Source organism: Tursiops truncatus, chromosome 20 (assembly GCF_011762595.2).
Source record: "Tursiops truncatus isolate mTurTru1 chromosome 20, mTurTru1.mat.Y, whole genome shotgun sequence".
Lineage (NCBI taxonomy): Eukaryota > Metazoa > Chordata > Mammalia > Artiodactyla > Delphinidae > Tursiops > Tursiops truncatus.
This window is the reverse complement of record NC_047053.1, coordinates 16,624,474-16,649,304: the sequence shown is the minus strand read 5'-3', so window position 1 is coordinate 16,649,304 and position 24,831 is coordinate 16,624,474. Positions and strand designations below refer to the sequence as shown.

Genomic DNA, 24,831 nt, shown 5'->3' with positions numbered 1-24,831 from the left:
CCCTGTGACGTCACGAGGCCCCGCCCCCGCTGCTCTGCTATCCCCCGCGGCACGCGCCATTTTGTCTCCAGTGTCTCGTTTGCAGTCGGTTGTGTGGAGGGGAGCGTCTTGGTCCGTAGGCGTGAGGAAGGGAACAGCGTCTATTGTCTGTGTTTGACTCCGTAGTTTGGTCCGAGGCCTCCCGGAGCTTTCCCGGGGCAGTCGGCAGAAGCCGCCGCGACCGCCCCGCCCCTCCCCTCCGTCCCCGGGACCGGGAGGGACCCAGCCCGCGTCACGCCCCTCGGCGCTCGCCTTTCCCTTCTCTGTCGTTGCGTCCGCATCGCGCCCCCGGAATCAGACGGTGCCCCATAGATGGCCAGCTTTCCCCCGAGGGTCAACGAGAAAGAGATCGGTGAGGAATGGGACGATGGGTGAGGGTTGCTGGTGAGCGCGCGGGGGCTGCGGAGAGGCAGAGGTTCGGGAGGAAGCGTCTCTGAGTCTGAGGAAGAACAGTGAGCCGGGGCCAAGCCCTGGAGCGAAGAGAAAGGAAGCGGCCCTGCGCGTGGGTGTCGCCGAGGGTAGATGGGGTCTGCATTGATGCGGCGCCTGCTGTGCGCCTGGCACGGAGGGAGGCGGTGCGCGGATACTAGAGGCAAAGAGAACCTGGGCGCCGAGTGGCGAGGGTTGCAATGATTGTGTGGCCGGAGATGGACACGCTTCCCCGGGGACCACCCCCCCACCCCACAGTTTTCTCATCGGAGGTCCGCGCAGGGCCGGCCATTCTTCTGGATTTCTTCTGGCTAAGGGGCTGGGGCGTCGAGGGGGCAGGGGAGGGCTGGGCAAGTCTCCAGGACTCTTAAAAAAGTTTCCAGTGGGGAAAAGTAAACTTGTGTGACCTGAGCTGTTATGAAAGGATGGGTCTTCGTGTATACCAACAATTATAAGGAGAAATGCAGCCGAAGAGTGCCATCAGCCTGGAAAAAGCAGTATTTTAAAAAGTGGCATGGCGTTAAGAAAGGCAGCGGCTCTGGGGAGGACTCGGTTATCTCTCACACTCAGAGGAGCAGGGAGGAGCAGGGTGGTTGGGTGGAGTGACCGGAGAAAAGCTGATCTACGGAAGAGCAGACTCCTGAAAAGGCTGTCTGGAAACTGGCTTAGTGGCCAGCCCTGCCAAGCAGAAGACAGGCCAACAGATGTTGAAGGTCCTGCGTCAGGACCCACCCACTGACTCAGTAGAAAGCACCTCACATTATTTAAATCCTCTCTCAAGGTAATATAACTGGAACAACTTTGGGGCGAGTTGCGGGTGCTGTGCATTGATTGCTATGCTTGTAAACCCTGAACTTGTCAAGTGATGTTATACACCTTATTTAAATACATACAGTTTTGGGGACTTCCCTGGCGGTGCAGTGGTGAGGACTGGGCGCTTTCACTGCGGGATCCCTGGTCGGGGAACCTAAGGTCCCGCAAGCCGCGCGGCATGGACAAAAAAATATAGATAGGTAGATAGATAGACAGTTTTTATTTAAAAAAATAAAATAGATTTAGCATCTCCTCATCGCTCCCCAGAGCCCAATACTGTGTGTTAATTAAATGAAAATTGGAGGTAGCTACTGAGCAGAGAGCCTTTGCATTTTCTTGTTCTTCAGCTAAACGTGTGCCTTTATTGAATCCTTGGAGGAGGTTTTCTAGAGAAAGGGAGAAGCTGAAGTATCCAAAAGGCCCTGTATCCTGTTTGTGGGTGAATTTTTATACCTAGAGACAGCTGTGTTAGAGTTCTGGACTTTTGTTCTCTTAGACATAAGGTTGAATGGCAGGTTAGGAGGGGACTTTAACTGTGGTTTTAATGACTATTTTAAACATACAGAGAAAATTCATGTCCAATTTTTATTTTAACTGTGGAACATAGAACTCAAAAGTTCTTATTCTCAATTCAGTGCTATTTTTTTTTCCTACTCACAGCAGTATTGCAGATGAGTGATCTGCCTTTCATTTATCTGTATTTTATTTCATGTTGATGAATCATTTTGAAAACTTTCCAATCCTCTCTTCTAAGGGATGGATGGAGGTTCTTAGCATACCTGCATAAGGTAGAACCATGCACTACATAGCTTTTTGAATTAAAAAAAATATTTTTTTTGCATATTTGTCTCAGTGTTATTTCCTGGATATAATATAAAGTTACTATATAACTATATCAAGTTACTATATAGTATAAAGTTGCTATGTTTAAAAGAACTTTGGCCTTTTGTAAGTTTTTTTTTTTTAAAACCCAGGTTTTTGTTTCTTTTTTTTAAATATCATTTGAATACAAAGTTAAACACTAATACCTCTGCGTTGCTTTGTATCTATCAGTAAGGACTAACATTTTTTGTTGGGTATTAATTATAGCTGTTTGGTTTCTCAAGTAAGTACTGAAAGAGGAGGCAAAATTCCATGAATGATTGAAGAAGTCTCTGTGACAGGGAGTTACTGCCTAGAGCTACTGCCCTCTTTCACAAGGTTCTGCCACAGATCTTCTCTTTCTAGTTATGAAATTGCAGGGAGGAATGTGAAGAAGGAACTGAATGTGGTTTGCTTGGTTGAGCAGTGACTCAGATGATGTGTTACTACTGTGCGGATATTAATAATGTGGTGTTGTATCCAATGGCCAAGTTCCCATGGCAGGCAGCTTTTCCCTTATACAAGGTCATTAAATTATAGTATCTTAGGATACTTACATTCAACAGTTGCAGGTAGTATATAAAGATTTAATTAAAATTTTTCTTCATTATAAACTTCGTGCTAGTTTATAATAGTATACCAGTAAGTATTTAAATGGGTGTTTAAATTATTTGATTAAAATGCAGTGATCATTTTATATGCCTGTTAAGAAGCAAAGAAACACAAGGTAATTATTAATTCAGTACTTGTTTGTATTTATTTGGCAGTATTTTTTTACGGTGGCCCTATTTCTTGAAAAATATATATATATTCAAGAGTAGATTAGCTTATTATTTCAGGGTCTTTGTTATCTGAACCAGTTCTTTAGTTAATTTATTACCACCCTTTACACAAGAGGAGTTTTGTGATTGTGGTCAAGGTGAAAGAAGAAAAATACAGAGTGATCCTAAAATACAGATTTTAAAAAATGAGTCTTCTATAGGAAAGTTAGTCTTGCTTATGCTTGCTAAAGGAGGAATGAGTTTTAGTCTAATTTACCAGATGTTTTTGAAGTTGAATGCAAGGGCCAGTCCTCTGTTTTTTGAGATGGAAGTTATATAAGTATACTCATCTAGTTTAATCAGGGGCTTTCTCTTTTTAAGATAGTGCTTGCATTTTTCAGTTGAATTTTAAAACTTGCTTCCCTTATTTGTGAACTTTGATTTTCTTTTTCTCCTAAAATTTGTGGATTTTAAAAGATAGATGTGGTTATAGAAACCTATGTTTAAAAAAAAAAAAAGATTTAGGCAGGGGTTGCAAATTCAGGGACCAGGCACATAAATGAAAGACTGTGGGCTTGGAGGAATATAGGGGACATGGAGCAGCCAGCCCTTTCAAAAATCATTTGTGTGTGAGTGTTTTGGTTTTGGTTTTGTTTTTTTTGGCCGCGCCGTGCAGCTTGTGGGATCCTAGTTCCCCAACCAGGGATTGAACCTGGGCCCTCGGTAGTGAAAGCCCAGAATCCTAACCACTAGGCCACCAGGGAACTCCCTCATTTGTATATTTAAAAAAATCATTCTACAGGCATAAGAGTGTCACCGGTTTGTGAATTTTGTATTAAAGTCATGTGATACAAGTGGGGCAGGGGTAGGTGGGGGGTTCTGCTTTGATTAAACAACACTTGAAGTATTGTGTTTGGTTGAAAAAGTTCCACTTTTTTGAGGGCCATTACTAACTGGAGTTTATCCAGAAAAGTATGAAGGTGTAGGTGGAGAATGGACTTGAAACCGTGTAATTGAAAACTCACCAGATTTTATCCTGGTGAACAGATTTAGTTGCTGATGTCATGGCCGTCTTCAATATATGAATGTCATGTGAGAGCAGGATCAGGCTTATTCTTTTAGATCAGACCCAGTACTGAGTGGGTGGAGTGTCACGGAGGAAGATTTTGAGTCATCAAAAGGAAATGTTCCAATAATTTCAGCTGTGCCAAAATAGGTGCATATTTATATTTATGAATATCATAGGAAAACAGATTTCAGTTTTGCTTTGTTTTACTTTTTAAACCATAATCTCATTGTTAATGTATCAAAGAATTGGGCAAGGAAATAATATTTATTTATTTATTAATTATTGTTTTAAATATTTATTTTTGTTTTATTTATTTGATTGCACCAGGTCTTAGTTGCAGCAGGCAGTCTCCTTAGTTGCGGCTTGCCAGCTCCTTAGTAGTGGTATGCGAACTCTTAGTTGCAGCACGTGTGTGGGATCTAGTTCCCTGACCAAGGATCAAACCCAGGTCCCCTGCATTGGGAGCACAGAGTCTTATCCACTGCGCCACCAGGGAAATCCCGAGGAAATATTTAAATCGCTTAAGAATGGGAGCTTATACACATGCTTTCATATTCGTTCAATAAATATTTTCTGAGCCCCTGTCACATGCCAGGTGCTACACTCCCTGTTGGTGGAGCACACGTGGAGACTGGAAGTGTCACTGAATGAATACATTGTTGGGGTTTGTATATATATATGTATTTGCTCTTGCAGTCGGAGTATATGTGGTTCTCATTTGAACTGCAGTACGTAGAATATATTGAAGTTTAGTTGTTGGAAACTTTAAGCCCAAAACATAAAAATAGACCATAGAGTTGAACACGCAACAGATCACAAAATAGATAATAGGGAAACTAAACCGAAGGTGACTTATAACTAAAAAGGAAGAGTAGCAAACTTTGAAATCAAGACAGACCTAAGAGCAGTGGTGATAGACTGATTAAGATCCTTTCCCTGGTGGTGCAGTGGTTAAGAATCCGCCTGCCAATGCAGGGGACAGGGGTTCGAGCCCTGGTCCTGGAAGATCCCACATGCCGCGGAGAAACTAAGCCCGTGAGCCACAACTACCAAGGCTGCGCTCTAGGGCCCGCGAGCCACAACTACTGAAGCGCGCGCGCCTAGAGCCTGTGTTCTGCAAGAGAAGCCACCACAAGGAGAAGCGTGCACACCGCATCACAGAGTAGCCCCCGCTCACCGCAACTAGAGAAAGCTTGTGTGCAGCAACGAAGACCCAATGCAGCCAAAAAAGAAAAAGATCCTTTTCCAGAATTGAGGAAATAGCAGCCGCGTTTGCATGTGCACATGTACAATAGGAACTTGTTGATTATCCTTCTTGTTAAAGGCAGAAGAAAAATTCTCTGTACACTCTTAATATGCCAGTTTTATTTTATTTTATTTTAAAAGTATATTTATTTATTTGTGGCTGCTACTCTTCGTTGCAGTGCGCGGGCTTCTCATTGCGGTGGCCTCTGTTGTTGCGGAGCACGGGCAGGCTCTAGGTGCGCGGGCTCAGTAGTTGTGGCTCGTGGGCTTAGTTGCTCCACGGCATGTGGGATCTTCCCAGACCAGGGCTCGAACCTGTGTCCCCTGCATTGGCAGGCGGATTCTTAACCACTGCATCACCTGGGAAGTCCCAAATATGCCAGTTTTAGTTATGAATGCTAAATTTAAGTTCTGGTAACTAAATTTAGAATATATGAACTTGTTCTTTCTTTTTTGTCCTTAAAAACCAAAAGAATTACTTCCGTTTTTGGGTCAGTTTGTGGCCCATTAGGAAGACGCTTGAGGACCACTATTCGAGAATCACAAATAACAATGCATTTTATTTATTTGGTGGCACCGAGCAGCGTGCGGGATGTTAGTTACCCCACCGGGAATTGAACCCGTGCCCCCTGCAGTTGAACCCCAGAGTCTTAACCACTGGACCGCCAGGGAAGTCCCAAATACAGTGCATTTTAAAGCACTGGTTGGGGAGGCTGGACTAAGTAACCTTTAAGTTCCTCCTACTTCTGAGGATTTTGTGTTTTTTGTGACTTGAAAAAGGTAAGAATATTCATGTTTGACTTCATGTTTTGACTAGACCATTTTATAGTGCTTTTTTTTTTTTTTAAATTTAATTTATCTTTGTCTGTGTTGGGTCTTGGTTGCTGCTCACAGGCTTTCTCTAGTTGCGGCCAGCAGGGGCTACTCTTCGTTGCAGTGCACAGGCTTCTAATTGCGATGGCCTCTCCTGTTGCGGAGCACAGGCTCTAGGCACGCAGGCCTCAGCAGTGTGGCACACGGGCTCTAGAGCACAGGCTCAGTAGTTGTGGTGCACGGGCTTAGTTACTCCGCTGCATGTGGGAATCTTCCCGGACCGGGGATCGAACCCCTGTCCCCCCCATTGGCAGTTGGATTCTTAACCACTGTGCCACCAGGGAAGTCCCTATAGTGCTTCCTTTGAATAATGATATAAAACTTTATTTTATAGTGGTTCATGGTTTTTGAAAGCTACAAACTTTTTGGAAGATACTTTTCCTGCAGAGCAACTTCAGTTTCTTGTATTTTAAATGTTAGTAATTTGAGGAAAACGTAAGGCAGTGCAAAAGTCAGGACTTCAGTAATTGCTAGCCCTGATTGATCATTACATTATTGTTATTTGACCAGTTTTTTTTTTTTTGTTTTGAAACTTTCTTAAAAAGCTCTTGATTTGGGAAATTTTAGGAGGATCACTTTATCAAAACTTAAAGATGCTTATTCTCATTACAGGGTCTTTACACCACATATCTCCCCTGAAAGGGTAGAATGCAGAACTCATTGTACCTTGTCTACATAGAAAAAGGAAAAACTCAGCGGAGCTGAGTGGATCCCAAAGTAATATGAATGTTGTCTCAAATTCATTGTTGGTTATATATGATATCCTATATTTTTTATTTTTCTTTTAGTGAGATCACGTACTATAGGTGAACTTTTAGCTCCTGCGGCTCCTTTTGACAAGAAATGTGGTCGTGAAAATTGGACTGTTGCTTTTGCTCCAGATGGTTCATACTTCGCTTGGTCACAAGGACATCGTGCAGTAAAGCTTGTTCCGTGGTCCCAGTGCCTTAAGAACTTGTAAGACTGTTTTCTTTTTTGTCTTTTGTATCTATCTGTTTCTAGATTTTATTTTTTTCTCTGTGTGGAATAATAAGATTATTTTGATATTTAAGTTTTTTCCTTTGGAGACTGTTGTAAATGAATTTTACTCATAAGCTGAATATATTTGTTGGAAAATTTGTGGGAAGAATTGTCTGGCCTTATATATTATAGAATACTTTCTCAGATACTTTGGTGTTTTTAAATTTTTCTTTTCCATATATCAAAAGGCAGGTTAATTGTGCCTTGGTAGTGCAATTTCTAAAATGTATCTACTAAGTTTAATCTTTCCCTCCTTTTTGTGTTTAGTTCACCTTTATGGTTTTCGTCATTAATGTCCTTATTACATATTAGATTAGGTCTAGAATGTATGGGAAACTACTTATTATTATGGGGTTTAAGGTAGTTTTCTGGTGTCAGCTTCACAGTATCTTAATGTTCTCAGAATTTTTTGTTTTTGTTTTTTGCTTGCTTATACTTTTGGGTTAATTAAAGGAATCCTGGTTGAGATAGGATTTCTATATCAATAAGGATATATTAAAACAAATTTGAAATGAATAAATTATAAATTGCTTTATTGTTGAACTTTTTCTCATACACTGAGGATTTCTTTTAGTCTGAATTTATTTGGTCATGCCCATGTAGCTTGTAGCAACTTTTCCTCTTCCCATCTATAAGGATTCTGTTGTTATTCCGTATCACTATAATAATACTGAAGTTATTTTAACAAACACTTATCATTATTTAGTATTCACATGAGTCCAGTGTAAATAATAACTAGATTTCAATCTGACCTTTTTTTCTACCCAGTCTCTTGCATGGCACCAAGAATATCACCAATTCAAGCAGTTTAAGATTGTCAAGACAAAACAGTGATGGTGGTCAAAAAAATAAGCCTCGTGAACATATTATAGACTGTGGCGATATAGTCTGGAGTCTTGCTTTTGGATCTTCAGTTCCAGAAAAACAGAGTCGCTGTGTAAACATAGAATGGCATCGATTCAGATTTGGACAAGATCAGCTACTCCTTGCCACAGGGTTAAACAATGGGCGTATCAAAATATGGGATGTTTATACAGGTATGGAGTCATAGTTTTGAAAGCAAACCTGATTATCTTATGATGCAAGCATAGCTCATAGGCACTGGAAGAATACATAATTTGAGGATTTTAACTCACAGAGAAGCAAGAATTGATGCTATGAATGTATCTTTATATTTGGCCTAAATAGCATCTTCAGCTCATAGTTTTAATTTAGGAAAATAGAGTTCATATTGCTTAATCAGTCTTCAGAGAATATTATAGTAGGAAGGGCACGGCTAAGGAATGTTTAGTTAATTATCACTTATAAACTGGTAATTTAGTTTATGACTCAAATTGCAAGGTGTTTTCTTCATATACTTTTTCAATGATTGATAGCTTAGAGGCTTTCAAGGTAAATCTGGTTTTCAACAATCATTATCTAACCTCTGGAAAGTTTTAATGACATTTTATCTAAAGTTTAACCAGATAGGTTGAGAAGTTAAATTATTTGGGCAATTACATGTAAATGTGTTGTGGGAATTCGCTGGCGGTCCAGCGGTTAGGACTGCAGGGCGCATGGGTTCGATCCCCGGTCAGAAACTAAGATCCCCAAGCCATGCAGCACGGCCAAAATAAAGTAAAATAAAATAAATTTTTAAAAAGTAAATGTGTTTCTGGCTGATAGTATGTACTCCAAAATTTAAAGGATTTTTTAAAATGAGCATTAAAACTATGTACATTAGAATACAGCAAGTGATACTAACACTGAGTGGGGATAATGAGTCAGTAAATTTGATTGAATTCTGGGAAAACATTTAAAGTAAGCACATTGCTTTTCATAGAAGAACAAAACTCTATAATATTAGATGAATAAAGTACCTTTTTTCATCGAGATTATGTTTAAAAAGTTAGGCTGTTACAGAATAACATGTATCTTTGGGGGAGTTTGACAGTCCATTCGTAGTCTAAGCCAAGTAAAAGAAAAGGAAAATTTTGATTTTGTATTTTAAAATCATACTATACAAAGATTTTTAAATGATGTAGATTTTCTTGATATTAAATTGACTTGATCCAGGAGTTTGTTCACATTTTAGGAACTCCCTTTTAATTTTTCTAATTTAGGCTTTGGTATCTTGGAAATAATCTATTTTGTAACAATGTAAATACTGAATCTTTAAAGATAATAGTAAAGGCGCTAGTAAATAAGTCATTTTACACTTGGTAAACTAAGGAGGTACCCAGATATTTCTATTCTTTTTTTTTTTTTAATGGTGATCTCAACCCTATTTTTTTAATATGGAAGCTGATTAAAATTATTAACATTGTCTCTTTCCCACCTTCCATTGCATTTAGGAAAACTCCTCCTTAACTTGGTAGATCATACTGAAGTGGTCAGAGATTTAACTTTTGCTCCAGATGGGAGCTTGATCCTGGTGTCAGCTTCAAGAGACAAAACTCTGAGAGTGTGGGACCTGAAAGATGATGGTATGTCTTTCTTTCTAGGCTGTGGAAAAGAATTAGTTTCTGGATATTACTACTGAGAGGTATTACGAACACTTGGGGCATTTGACATTAAAAGTGACATGATCAAAGTTTCCTTTTCTCTGCTTAGTCCTTTGGTCCCTTTCCCTGTACAGATCAAACAAAACCATAAATGTGACCCAGAACAGGAGCCAGCAGTTACTCTAAGTAAACAATCTGATGTTACTCAGAAACTACACAGATCTGTACCAACTATTTGAGGACAAAATCTGGATCAATCTTAGGGTTTTATTTGAACTGGTCTGTGTTTTATTTCCTTTATATTGGGGAGGATTATTAACTTCCTTCATTTGCTTCGTGAAAATTTAAGTAGATCTTGACCTAACAAAAGATATAACTTAGTAATTAATAAAATGTAAATTCAAACATGATTTATACACCAGAATTTATAGGATGTAAATACTACTAATAATAAGTTGGATAGTTTAAGTAAGAATTATAAAAAGTAAGAGATTTGCCCTCCAATATAGTAAAAGGAATATCAGTGTCAAGTTTTAGCTTTTTCGGAAACATTGATAATTGTGATCCTTTTACAAAGTTTTGGAGAGTCTACCTTGTTTGAGAAGACCTGAGGTGAGCATCTCTTCCCCCTTCTTAGCCTCTGATGAAAGAGTTTACAGTTTTAACTAAAACCATATATTTAATTAAGATCTGCTAGTGCTCTACCAGCCTCAAGCTAGAAGTTGACAGGCTTGTTTGGGGAAATGTAGCTTAAATTGAATGTAGTAGAAAACAAACCCCTCAGATTTGGAGACTTGTTTCAGCTTATGGGTAATAACCATTGCCTGATAGAATAATACACTAATACTATTACCAAATTATGTGGCACCTCTTCTGCATTTATCAATTCTCTGATTGCTCAGCTATTGAGGGGTGAAGGGATCCCAATAGTTAAAACATTTGAAAATTAAATTTTATTTTCTTTCGCATATCATATGGAACTTGCTCTCTCAACATACTTTCAGTTGTCAGTCAGCTGACCTTTTCTTAAAGGGCCAGATGGTGAATATTTTAGGCTTGTGGACCATGCTGTCTCTGCAGTAGTTACTCCACTCTACTGTCACAACAATGGGCATGTTCCAGTAAAACTTAGGTACAAAAATAAGAAACTGTTGTATATTGCCAACCCCTGTAATACATTAATCACTGCCTCTGTAGAAGTTTGTGATTCTGTGATTCTGCCTTTTTTGAAATGCTACTTATTTGAAGTAGATTCTAGGGTTAATCCAGGTATTTTCCTTTTGTTCAGGAAACATGATGAAAGTATTGAGGGGCCATCAGAACTGGGTGTACAGCTGTGCATTCTCTCCTGACTCTTCTATGCTGTGTTCAGTGGGAGCCAGTAAAGCAGTATGTGTCAAAGTTCTTGTATACTTACTGTGAATTGGATTATAATTGTGCATAATCACTTTAAATCTAAGCAACCTATTAAGTCTGTGCTCGGTGTCTTAAATATCTTAAATGTGTTATTTCATGATGGGGGAGAATTTGCATGAGGGAAATTAAATAAGTATAGTTATTGATTGTAAAGTGAGAAATTTGATTGTTTTAGTTAGAGATGATATTCATAAAATGAGGGGTATGTCAATTTTATTTTTTCTCAGATCTAGGAGAGTTTATGTGCTATAGAAGAGATTTAGTCCAAATGTTAAGACATTCCCTTGCTAATTATTTTCTTCTCTGTTGTTCTTTTTTTTTTTTTTGGTCCAGTTTGCTGTTTAAAGTTTTAAGTCCCAGCTGGTCCTGGACATTTAACTGAAAAAAAGTAACTTAAAAATCTAATAAGAATAAAAATAACAGTCATGTATGTCCTGGAGTGAATTTCATCTAAATTTGATATGATCTGTCTTGCAGAGCATACCTGTAGACAGATTAAGTATAAAGTGACTCTTAAGAGGGTTATGCTTATTGATGGACCCTCCTTTAGTTAGTGTCTACCAGCTCTGAGTTAGTATAGTTAAAGAGATCTTATTAGCTTCAGGTATTTATGAAAATGGTTGAAGTCCAAATACATGTGATGATCACAATACACTTTGAATTAATGGGGGGTGGGAGGCTGGTTAAAATGCATTTTATTTAGCCAAGAAGTGTGTTAAAATGATAGTTGAAAATGTTGGCAGTTTAGAAAAAAATATTCAGTTCTTTAAAAATCATAAGAAGAGCAAAGCTAGATGTTGACATTGCTATTTTAGGCTGTGTGTTTTCCATATGCTTCTTGCTTTCCCTGTCACAGGTGGTGGCAGCAATATTGGTGTGATTGAGGTTATGCTGGCACCACTCGCACACAGGCGCACAATGGTGTTAGCTGGGCAGAAAGAGTGGCATCTCTGGCTACCGGGCTGGGGGCGACCTTTACCATAGGATGAAGTAACCTTGCATTCGGCTGCAAGGTGTACTGTACGTACACAGGTGCTGGTCGATGTCCACTTTCTGCTTTTCTTTCTTTCTTTTTTTCTTTTTAAAAATAATTTTCCCCACAGTGAAACCAACTGACTCCTCCGATGTAATTGATTTTCCAGTCTGGTGGAATTGGGAGTCTAACATGTGAAACCAATTTAATGTAATGTAGTTGGCTTTCAAATGGTTTCTCTGTGCTATTTTTTGGAATTCTTTGAGATACTAGAGATACCTTAAGTCTTTGATCCAATGTAAAATTTGTATTTATTTTTCTTTGGAAATAATATATTGTGTCTGTGCAGAAAAACGTAGCAAAAAGGATTGCTTTACTCCAAGAGGAGGAGAGTTTGTCTTATTAGGATTGTAATAAACCTCCAAGCTCGTGTTTAATATAACAGATTGAAGTAAACATTAGAATCCTGTTTAGAGCTATTCTGCACAGTATAACTACTGATCTTTAGAATCTAAAACTATGTGTGAACTTGTACGAAAGTAATTTAAATGTTTTATACTTAAAATGACTAATGATTGTGGTTGGTTTGGGAAAAATAAGATTGGCAGATCTTGATTCACAGAAATGTTGTTAATTGTATTATTTTCGTAAATTAGCATTTTCATTTTGTAATGTGGTTTAACATCCTTGTTGTTTGCCAAAGAAATTTCATTTGGCTGTGAAAAATTCTCTTTGCTTGCAGTATCTGTTTCTCTTCCTAGGCTCACGTTGGTGACCCAAGCCTATTGTAAACAAGTGATTATCTCAAAGGGAGATGCCAATGGAGTAACAATTTGTTAACCTTATATTTTCTGTCTGTATATTTTTTAAAAATTTGGTAGTTTCTGGAAAAAAAAAAGAAGGGGGTTTGTAGTACTTAACCCTATTTATTTCTGTATATTTTAGTTAACTAGTTTTTGGAATAAATGGATGTCAGTATAACTTTGTGGTTAAATTGCATTGCCTTTTTTGTGTTTAGGCTTATTTTTAAATTAACATTTAACAGAAACATTTGAAATAGAATTTGCATGTTTACTTTAATTAACTTAAAAACTGATTTTAATCTTTGACTATGACACTGAGCATATTCTTTCATAATTATTCATAATTTATAATGTTTAATTTAATGTAATCTTAATTAAATTTAGCAGTTTTAGTTTAAGATGTGCCATTTTGTCCTCTGCATGTCTGAATGAAGCTATAACATTTGCCTTTTTTGCAGGTTTTCCTTTGGAATATGGATAAATATACCATGATACGGAAACTAGAAGGGCATCACCATGATGTTGTAGCTTGTGACTTTTCTCCTGATGGAGCATTACTGGCTACGGCATCTTATGATACTCGAGTTTATATCTGGGATCCGCACACTGGAGACATTCTGATGGAATTTGGGTGGGTACAGCATGAATTATTTTAGTCTGTAATTCATCTCTACTATCAGTGTAGCTTTTAAGAAGTCATGGGGATGATTAGAATCATTAACATGTGAAATCTAAAATTGCAGTCTGTCATAATTTAAAATTTCGGTATCATTTAGGCCCTTTAATAATGCATCTAAATTCTACAAATAAATTTGACTTTCTTGATACAGATCTTGTTATTGTTACTTAACAGTACGTGACTCTTTAGAGGTGGTAATTATATTTAGAGTTTCCTGTTGGGAAACATAGTTAAAACTAAAGTTGGACTTAGTCTTAAACCACTCTGTAAGACGGCGATTAGTAATTAGGTTTAATCGCTTCGTTTAAAGTGGATAGACTAGCTCTGCTCAGTCTTCTCAGTTGTGTTTGTTAAGACCACTTTAAACATTATTCCAAAGACCGGTGTACTCTGTACCTGGGTAGTTTTGTTTCTTGAAGTGACTCTCATTTCCACTGAAAACATGTCTTTGACCTCAGGCACCTGTTTCCCCCACCTACTCCCATATTTGCTGGAGGAGCAAATGACCGATGGGTACGATCTGTCTCGTTTAGTCATGACGGACTGCATGTTGCAAGTCTTGCTGATGATAAGTAAGTGTGTGAATTACAGCTTGACCTATTTATTATTGTAAAGATTTCCTTTCATTTTTCTACTTAATAAAAAACATTCTTAAGGATGAAAAATACGGCCTTTCTGCAGTTTGGGTTTTAATGGCCCTTTTTCTAGACAAGACCTTGGGAGATGTTGATTTGTCTTAATATTGGCCTGCACAGTATTTATGTAAACTAAAGATAATGCGTGCCTTTCCTTGTGTTCTTTGTTTGTTAACTGGTTCAGGCAAACTGGGTGCATTTTTAATTAGCTTTTTAGCTCAGCTGACAGATTTTCTTAGTAATATCTTATAAAGGTTGAAACAGAAGAACATTTTCAAAGTGAAATAAATGATTAAAACAGTCATTTGTATCCACTGAAACTGAGACTATAAAGATGAAATGTCACATGAGTGAGATTTGCTGCTTACTGGTAAGCAAAAACTAGATGTAGCCATTCCATTTTCTCATACTTTTATCAATGTGCATGGATATAGCATTAAGCAATTTGGTCACATCATTCAGAAAGTGACTCATTACCATCTTTCTAGAATGTTAGCAAACGTATGGGGAGAGTTCTTTATTTGCCAGCAGCCATTGTTTTCCTGTTTGTTCAGCTAGTTTCTGACTATCAGTTGTCTGCTATTCCTAGGCACACTCTACCTAGGTGAAAAGTTTCATAAACTTCTTGAAAAGAGGCAAACAGATCAGATACCGATTATATTTTAAGCGTAAGGAAGTAAGGAGAAAGTTTCCGGTTGTGGGCGTATTACAGATCAGAACACTGGGAAGTGAAGGCAGCCATGCTTTGTAGTCTCTTAGTGTGAATTAATCCAAATTACCAATTGGTATAAACTATAAAATCTTTAATAAAGCAAGTTCCAGTCATTGCTGCAGTGATTTGTGTGTGTGTGTGTGTGTGTGTGTGTGTGTTTGTGTGTATATTTTGTGACTCAGCCCAGAGTGGCATTTCTTTCTGAATTTTAAAAGTTGCTTTTACCTTAAATTTCCTACTAGATAATCACTGGACGGTTTGTTTCCTTTCCAGAATGGTGAGGTTCTGGAGAATTGATGAGGATTATCCAGTGCAAGTTGCACCTTTGAGCAATGGTCTTTGCTGTGCCTTTTCTACTGATGGCAGTGTTTTAGCTGCTGGGTAAGTGATTTTTCTCTTTTCTTTTAAGAGGCAATTTAAGGTGGCTTTTAGTCAAAGCAGCCTGTATTTTATTGTCAGTAAACCTTCCATAAGGGCTCTTTATAATATTATTAATTTGTCATAGAGGGAGATCACTGGGCAGGTCTCCTGAATTAGGTTTTAATGCGCAGTTTGTGGCTCTAATTCACAGCCTCGGTGGTAGTTGTCTGAGCTTTTGGACGATGAAATACATGGATTTGTGTGACTGAGCTTGTGACTTGTTTACTTCTGTGTAGGACACATGATGGAAGTGTGTACTTTTGGGCCACTCCAAGGCAAGTCCCTAGCCTTCAACATTTATGTCGCATGTCAATCCGGAGAGTGATGCCCACCCAAGAAGTCCAGGAGCTGCCGATTCCTTCCAAAGTTTTAGAGTTCCTCTCCTACCGTGTTTAGAAGATGCTGTCTTCCCTAGTATTGGGGACTGACAACACACTTTACACAAACCTCAAGCTTTACTGACTTCAAGGTTTAGGAGATTTATTTAATTTGATACATTCTTGTATTGCATTTTGATCAGTTGAGCTTTTAAAATATTATTTATAGACCTTAGGAGAAATATTTCTGAACATATCAAATGTAAATTTTTTTCTAAAATGTAACTGTGAAAACATATACATACATGTATATATTTCGATATAAGCTGCTGTGTTTTGAATGGACCCTTTTGCTTTTCTAATTTTTAGTTCCAACATGTATATATTGCTTCAGTAGAGCCACAACATGTATCTTTGCTGTAAAGTGGAAGGAATTTTATTCTGGGACATTGAGTTAGATGGTAAATACTGACTTAAGAAAGCTGAATGCCTCATAACAAAATGTGTATTTGGTTGGGGGGTAGTCAGACAACTGACCTTCAAGTAAAACAGCTTTTGTCTAGGGAAGGATTTTGTTTTCCTTAGGAGTGGCATCTGAGAGGTAGAATTTGAATGTGACATTATTAAATGAAAAATAGCTGGGATACACCAGGAGAAAAGGGTGTCTTCTTTTTTTTTTTCCTAACTACTGCTGTGGGCCTGAATTTTGGAAAGCAGCTTGCAACTTTAACCCCTGTGGTATAAGTAAAGTATTATAATAAATTTTAGTCAATTTGAAAACTCCATCTACTGCATTATTGCTAAATATTTTGTTGTTTGTACTAAGGGACAATTATTTTAAGACCGTGGTGGGTTTTTTTGCTTTTTGTTTATTTTTTACACATTTTATCCTGTGTTTCTGCAGGGGATAATATTGGTGACTTGCCAAAGAGAAGCAATACAATTAGTATATCTGCTTTTGCCTTCTGTTATTTATCTTACCTGCAGATATTAAGAATGTATGCATTATGTAAAATGCTTGATTATATATTTTTGTTGAGTTTTTTAATTAAAGACTTGTAAAACAAAAAAGCCACTATCGTAAATGTTTCTTAAATATGTTGGAAGCACCACAAGCAAATTAAATAAGAACGGTAATGAAGAAATAGCACAACTGTAGGGCACTGCTTGAGACTTAATGCTTCATGAATGCAACCACTTTTACTTGGTTTGTTCTTGGAGAACTGTTGCAGAAATGCTTACTTTAAAATAACTACTGAGCAAAAGAAAATTACGATCTTTTAGGGGACCTAATAGGCTTATAGTAAACCGTTCTGAAATCTAGTGGTGTGGGCCCTTTGGGGAGGCAAGATGAGGAAAACTTTTATTAGCCATGCGTACCCTTGAAGACTTGTCTCCACTGAGAAACTGTTCTGAAGTTCTTACAAGTTGCTCTTTTCGGGGTGTGTATAGTTGTAGCTTATAAATTTAAAAGCCAGTGGAAAATCTACCCAAGTTACTTCTTGAGAATCACCTGTATTTTACAAAAGTATCTTATCTTTAAACCTGTTGTGATTTTTTTTTTCATTTTACTTTAATACGTCTACTTTATAAAGCAGTAAGATACCAATACCCTTCACACCATTAAATTATTTACTCTCCAACCAATAGAATCAATTAGGTAAAAATAGCATTTTGGGAAGATACATTCTCTGAGAAAGCCAGAATTGCTTGCCATCTCCCCATGAAAACCATAGTGCAAGATGAAAGGAAGATTGCAGAATATAAGTAGAAACACGCTTACATTTTCCGTATGTCTATCAGGAAGAAGTAATAGGATGGTAATGCTTTAGACTGAGTGACCAAAGGAAGGTAGGGAAGACATGATTGGGATACTAACATGGGTCAGATTCTAGCTACATAATTTTAAAATGGTACTGCTGCTTTCTCTCATGTCATTTGGAGAACTGACAAGAGAGCCTTTGCGTTCAGATTTCATTTCCTGTTTTAGGGCCCCATAGGGGTGCCTGTGAACATAGGAAAACGCCTCTCACCCTCAGTAGCCAAGCAATGTTTTCACAACTTCAAGTGACTTATGACCTGTAACTTGATCTGAGGTTGGCAAATCTTAAACGGATGGTCCTTGAAATTCCCTGCCTGCTTGCAATTGAGGTAAATTTGGATTCGATTGGTTTGCCCTGCCTTCAGGGCAGCAAGACCAAAAAAGGCTGGACTGTAACTGTAGCATGCTTCTGGGTGGAAGCAGCATCTGACTGGTGCAGAGGACTTGGCTGTTGGCCAGCCAATGCGAGGCTAAGAAAATACAAAGAATGAGAAGTAAAACATTGTCTCATAAGCCAGAAATCATAGAGATGGTGAATCCAATCTCCAGATAAACCGGAATGGTCTGTGGGTGACAAACGTTTTGTCCAAGTAATTCTGACCAAGTTCTGGCCTAAGACAATGCATTTTAACTATAGAATGTTTAGATAAAACACAAGCAATATCGACTGTAGAGGGACTTCCCTGGTTTCGCAGTGGTTAAGAATCCACCTGCCAATGCAGAGAACACGAGTTCGAGCCCTGGTCCAGGAAGATCCCACATGCCGCAGAGCAACTAAGCCCATGCGCCACAACTACTGAGCTTGCGCTCCAGAGCCCGCAAGTCACAACTACTGAAGCCCGTGTGCCTAGAGCCCATGCTCCACAAGAGAAGCCACTGCAGGGAGAAGCCTGCACACCACAGTGAAGAGGAAAAAAAAAAAACCAACCCTAGACTGTCAAAAAAAAAAAATCTCCAATAGAGTGATATTTGGGTTTACTATTGTATGTTGGTTTCAAAATCATAGATAAAGCATCATTTGGAGTACTGGTTTTTTTGGTGGTCCAGTGGTGAAGAATCCGCCTTCCAATGCAGGGCACACGGGTTCGATCCCTGGTGGGGGAACTAAGATCCCACCTGCCGCCAGGACCCGGTGCGCTCTGGAGCCTGTGCACCACAACTGGACAGAAACCCGTGCACCGCAACAACGAAAGATCCTGTGTGCCGCAACTAAGACCTGACTAAGCCAAAAATAAATACTTAAAACATTATAAATCCTTTGCCCTGAGAAATGAGATCTGTTGGTAGTGACAGTAAAGTGCAGCCAGGAGGAAGGTGATCATTACCATGGCTTATGTTTATGGTAAAATGTTTGGGAGGAATGAAGATCAGTTAGCAATCTCAACGTGCTCTTTCCTCTGTAAAGCTTGCCTTTAGCCAAAAGCAAAATGTCTGGTCTGAATCGAGTATAAAATGACCTATTTATATTATAGATGTTTGGGTAGCTTTGTGTGGTTGTGATATGGCATTCTTAAAGGTTTAACAGTTGAGAAATCAGAAAATAAAAAAAAGATTGAATGAGGCTAGGATTGGGGAAGGAAAAATGATTTAATTCAATTTTGATGAACAGCATTATTTTCCTTTTTAGAGACTGCAACTATGATTATCCTTGTGGTTTCTCTTTTAGAGATACGATAGAAATCTAGGAACTTTCTCTACCTGTAATACCACAGGGAAGTTGCTCTTCTGGTCTCAAAATAAACCCTAAACTTTGTCTAGGAAAATCTATAATACAGTGATGATGGCGATTTTTGTTGTTGTTTTGTTTTAAAAGAGGCTGAAGCACTAATGGCTCTTTTTAAAAATTGTTCTCCAAAAACTAAGTGTGGACCATAGAAATCATCAAGTGTGGGTCAGGAATAAGATGAATGACTTGCAACAAAGATAGATGAAGTGGCGACTCCAATAAGTTTTGTGTATAAGCTTCTCAATTTTTGATTAATAATGAAATGTTCTTACAGAAAAAAAAAAATAAGGATGATGAATATTCAAAGATACCCGAGAAAGATAATGATACAAAATAGAGCCAGGAATGAGGCTAGTATAAAATGGAAACCATAAAGACACATTTGCACTAGGTGAACATACAGATACCCATTTCTTTGTATTCCTCAACTATCTCCTTGCCTCTAAGACCCCCCTGCTAAGATGATGTGGCAGGAATTCTGTAGGTTTCGAGCTCCCTCTTCAGTGATACTAGTTTAGCTTAGAAATGGGAACTGTGGGCCAACTGTGTTGCAACAGTCAGCAGCCACCAATTCAAAGGTGTCCCCACCACCCCCTATTTTATGACACGACCCTATTTCACTCAATTTCACGACATGCCCAAATCTTGTAGGTATGTGAGTTTATGACCTAGACGGTCTCTCTTTGGTGGTCACAGACAAGCTACCCCAGCCCAGAGTGGTCTTACCCCTTTCTTTCTTGAATTCCATCCATCTTAATTTCCACACCATTTGCTTGGCCTTTCAGACATGCCCTGTTGCTGGTTACTTCTTCTAAGGGGTTGGTGCCCTGTTTAGAAATGCCTCAAACTTAGCCGGGGCTCTCAGTGTTCTCCTACAGGGCTCTGGCCCTGGCTGGCATTTGGGTCAGAGTGGCAGGTTGTTTGTGCCTTGGAAAGGAGAGACTGGCCCCTGATCAGCAGGCATGGAAGTACCCCTGGTCGGGGAGTTGGGATGGGAGGCAGAGCGCCAGCCCATCCAGCTTGTGCTGCGTGGAGAAAGCAGTTCTCTCGGATTGGGGCATGATGTTCAACACATGGCAAAGACCCAGCCCTTCTAGGCTTGGCTGCATCCAGCCTCAGATCAGGAGGATGTTCATATGGTAGGTTGGCCCAGTTTCTCACCCCAGGGCCAGCTGCCCAGAGGACTTTGCAGAAGTGCGGGCTAAGGCGGCATCTCAAGAAAGACTTGGGTGATTGCTGGCTTGACTGCTAAATAGTATGCAGCTTCCGGAGTTTCGATATTTAAAAAATGCTGTAATGCCTCTCCTCCGTGAGTGGTGTTTAGCTTTATTTTCCGCACAGTGTCAGGTATGCGGTAGGCGTTCGGCATGTGTTACTACCATTTGTTGAGCGTTGGCTGTGTGCTCATTGCTATTCTCGGTGCTTCCCAATGACTCTGAAGTATTATTATCCCCGTTTTATAGCTATGGAGGTTCAGAGAGACCAACTCACTCCCCAAGGTCATACAGCTAAGAAATGAGATCCAGGATTTATTTATTTTAATAAATTTATTTATTTTTGGCTGGATTGGGTCTTCGTTGCTGCGCGCAGGTTTTCTCTAGTTGTGGAGAGCAGGTGCTACTCTTCGTTGCGGTGTGCAGGCTTCTCATTGCTGTGGCTTCTCTTGTTGCAGAGCACAGGCCCTAGGCACACAGGCTTCAGTAGTTGCAGCACACGGGCTCAGTAGTTGTGGCTCACGGGCTCTAGAGCACAGGCTCAGTAGTTGTGGTGCACGGGCTTAGTTGCTCCGCAGCGTGTGGGATCTTCCCGCACCAGGGCTCGAACCCGGGTCCCCTGCATTGGCAGCAGATTCTTAACCACTACGCCACCAGGGAAGCCCAACATCCAGGATTTAAATTACAGTTACTCTGCCTCCACAGCCCTGTCTCTCTCCAAACTGGCCATGAACAGATGCTAGACTTCAGGGAAGGCACTCAATTCAGTCAACCTCAGACTCCTAAGTTAGTCCCTGCCTGTGCTGCCAACCCCCTGGGGTTAGCACGGAGGTCAGGCTTAACCTCCCCCAACACACTCCTCCTTTCCCTGGATCATGGAAAAATGAACTAGAAGGAATGACTCCAAATATAATTTGGTGATTGAAACCCACGCAGACAAGAAAAATGATTGTTGAGCCCTGTGCCTTGCCCACTGCCTGGGGAAATTACACTGGACGTTGGTTAGTTCTGTTCTCCTTGTGAACTTACCTCAAACAAATCATTTTTAAAATTTTATTTATTTATTTATTTATAGCTGCGTTGGGTCTTGTTTCTGTGAGAGGGCTTTCTCTAGTTGGGGCAAGCGGGGGCCACTCTTCATCGCGGTACGCTGGCCTCTCACTATCGCAGCCTCCCTTGTTGCGGAGCACAGGCTCCAGACGCACAGGCTCAGCAATTGTGGCCCACGGGCCCAGTTGCTCCGCGGCATGTGGGATCCTCCCAGACCAGGGCTCGAACCCACATCCCCTGCATTGGCAGGCAGACTCTCAACCACTGCGCCACCAGGGAAGCCCAAACAAGTCATTTTTATTGCCCACGGGAACAGTCCAACTCAGGCCAAAGCAGGAAGCAGTAAAGTGGTCACTAAAGGTGAGAAAGTCAGCTGACCTTGGGACTTCCCTGGTGGCTCAGTGGTTAAGAATCCACCTGCCAATGCAAGGACACGGGTTCGAGCCCTGGTCCGGGAAGATCCCACATGCCATGGAGCAACTAAGCCCGTGTACCACAACTACTGAACCTGCGCTCTAGAGCCCGCGTGCCAGAACTACTGAGCCCACGTGCCACAATTACTGAAGCCCAAGCGCCTAGAACCCATGCTCCTTAACAAGAGAAGCCACTGCAATAAGAAGCCCGTACACTGCAACAAAGAGTAGCCCCCGCTCGCCACAACTAAAGAAAGCCCTCACGCAGCAACAAAGACCCAACGCAGCCAAAAATAAAAATAATAAATAAATGATATATATAAAAAAAAGTCAGCTGACCTTAAAACTACTGGCTTTAACGATCAACACCAGGTCAGGTTACAAATTACCACATCCAGGGGAAACCTAAGCCCTTTGCACCAGCTGTGTGCACAAGGTTAGACACGCTTGCTTGGAGCTGACCCAGTGGGAATACCAGCCACGAGAGTGGCGTTGGGCCATGTGGAAGAGTTATCCAGGTCAACTGACCCAGATGCGATGGAAGGAGCAGTGACAGTTCACAGCCAGGGAGGGCGCAATTCAGGAATAAAGGATCAGATCATTCTTATCATTCATGGATCGAAAGCTATACTTTTATCCCTCCACATTTGAACATCTCTGAAATTGGGACATATTTTAAAATCGATCTTGTCTCTAATTTTTTTTCTTTCTTAATTGGTACACACTGATGGTACGGATTATAATCAGTGGCATCTAGGATTTGATGAAATACAAGTCAGTGGTATTTACGTACAAGTAAAACATCTGTGAGATGTTATAGATAATGTCAGGAGTAGAAGACACCAGAAGCAGATGGTAAATGAAGTGTGAGACTCGATGAGGCAAGTGAAGGGGGATCCATTAGCCCTTCCTGAAAAATGGCTTGACAATGAATTCCAGCTAATAAAAATCTATTAAAATCGCAAAATAGCTAACATTTATAGACATTTGCTATGATCTAGGCATTTTCCTAAGTGCTTAACCTGCATAATTTGATCCTTGCAACAACCCAATGAAGCAGATTTTCTTACCCCCATTTTATAAATGAAGAAACTGAGGCATAGAGGGGTTAACGAACTTGCCAAAAAGCCACCTGATAGTAAATGGTGGAGCCGGGATTCAAACTTAGGCTTTCTGACTCCAGGTCCTGGCAAAAAGAAGGTAAAACACTCAATGTGCAAATTGAGCACAAAGTTCAACTTCGAGCTTCCTGGCAGGCAGAGCAAAATAAGATCTAAAAGTAAATATATGCTCAATAGAAATAAATCTCCACATGTACTTTTAAAGTAATGTCTTCATAACTTCACTGTTTTGAAAGGCAAATGCTCGTGATTTCTTCACGTCAAGCTACGTGGAAAACTACAAAGTTGACAAAAACTGCATACTATTTCTTCTCCTAGAAATGACATAGAAGAAGATCCCATGCCTGGTATCTCATTTTGTATTGGGTTGGCCAGAAAGTTCGTTCGGGTTTTTCCATCAGATCGAACGAACTTTTTGGCCAGTCCAATAATTGAGAGGGAGGGGGGCGGGGGTCAGAGAGAGAGAGATGTGGAGCGTCCATCTGGAACTTTTCTGTAGAAAGTGGGTCACTTTGGCCTGTTTTCTAGGCACTAAATAATTACTGAAAGGCCATTGACACATCCTCAGACAAGGCCAAGGCAGAGTCTGGTTATACACCTATGAGATCATAAGCTTCAGAGTCAAGAAATAACTTGGTTTAAAATCTTTGCTCTAACTATTGATACTTCGAAATTGTGTGGACTTGGGCAAGTCCCTTGACCTCTCTGAACTTCCTCTTCCTCACCTGTGAAATCACCTTAGTACCTAAAACCCAGGGTTGTCAGGATTATACGAGAACAAGCCCCAAAAGCCCTGAAAGCATTTAGCATGGGGCCTAGCCTAAGATAGGGAACTGTTATTATGCCTAAGAGTCCACAGAAGCAGGGGCCTTGGGTGTTTTTGATTATCCCCTTCCCCCAGGCAAATTTGAGGCAAATCAAATTTTTTTTAGCGTGTTGAGCCACTGTTTTTAGTTTTCTTAGTTGTTTTTTTTTCGTGAAAGAAATGCCAAAGGCCTTAAAAGCAGCCACGCCCCACTCCAGGCCTCATGTGACCAGTCAGATGATCAGGGAGGGCTGGGAGGCAGAGAAGTAGAGCTTGGCTTCCTGCCCCCAATACACAAGCCCTGGAACCCAGGGAGGAGCCTCCTTCCTCTGGGGGGAAAGGCAGAGCCTGGGTGTGGGGGTGGAGGGCGGTGGCGAGGCTGCAGCCCCAAGAGGCGGAGGGTTTTGCTGGAACCAGTACTTGGGCTGTGGGCAGAGACTGTCAGAGAACGTTGTTTAGCTGCCTTGGGTATGGACTGATCAGGGCACAGAACCACCCTCTTGGGCCTGAGTCCTGCCTCTGCCCAGGCAGTGGCTGTCCTACCCTGACTTCCTCAACATCCTGGGCCTCCTTCTAACCCTGCACCTGTCATTCACAAACTCATTCATTCATTCTTGTCTTCCTTCCTTCCTTCCTTTATTCACTCAGCATATCTTGAGCACTTGCCATATGCCTGACCATGCAAGTGCCGGGGATACCAAGACAGTTCCTGCCCTCCAAGAATCGCAGTCTCGAAAGCAGATGAAAACAAATCTGCAAAACTAAACAGCTAAGGAAAGAAACCTCATAACTGCTTTAATGGGCCATAGGCAGGATCACGCTTCACGGCCTTATTCAGTGGCTTTATCACTGGAAGCAACAGAAAGAGTCGGTTGACAGCAGAGTCTGCAGCCAAACTGCCAGGGTAGGCACCCTAGCTCACTACTAACTAGCAGTGGGACCTCAGGCAGGAACTGAGATTCTCTGTGCCTCTGTTTGGCTATCAAATGGGGATAATAGTAGTTATGAAACCGTGTATCTCAGACTGGGACTTGAACCAGCCAGAACCCAGATTGAGACTTGAACCCACGGTCTTTTTGTGTGTGTGTGGTATACGGGCCTCTCATTGTTGTGGCCTCTCCCGTTGCGGAGC

General features: G+C 40.4%; 1 protein-coding gene across 1 annotated transcript; it reads left to right on the top strand.

The window, feature by feature from the left end:
• Positions 1-104: 104 nt before the first annotated feature.
• On the top strand, positions 105-16,619 carry WSB1 (WD repeat and SOCS box containing 1). Its single transcript, XM_019927066.3, has 9 exons — positions 105-391; positions 6,879-7,047; positions 7,879-8,147; positions 9,444-9,575; positions 10,882-10,982; positions 13,244-13,416; positions 13,923-14,036; positions 15,085-15,192; positions 15,468-16,619. The coding sequence occupies exons 1-9, from the start codon at positions 352-354 to the stop codon at positions 15,625-15,627; spliced, it is 1,266 nt and encodes a 421-aa protein (XP_019782625.1). The 5' UTR covers positions 105-351; the 3' UTR covers positions 15,628-16,619.
• Positions 16,620-24,831: the final 8,212 nt, after the last annotated feature.

What these genes read in the sequence shown, in the direction of transcription:
- WSB1 (XM_019927066.3), top strand. Translation starts at nt 352, where the DNA reads ATGGCCAGCTTTCCCCCGAGGGTCAACGAGAAAGAGATCG. An exon ending in GGTCAACGAGAAAGAGATCG is followed by an intron (nt 392 to 6,878) that starts GTGAGGAATGGG and finishes TTTTTCTTTTAG; the next exon opens with TGAGATCACGTACTATAGGT. An exon ending in GACATTCTGATGGAATTTGG is followed by an intron (nt 13,417 to 13,922) that starts GTGGGTACAGCA and finishes CTTTGACCTCAG; the next exon opens with GCACCTGTTTCCCCCACCTA.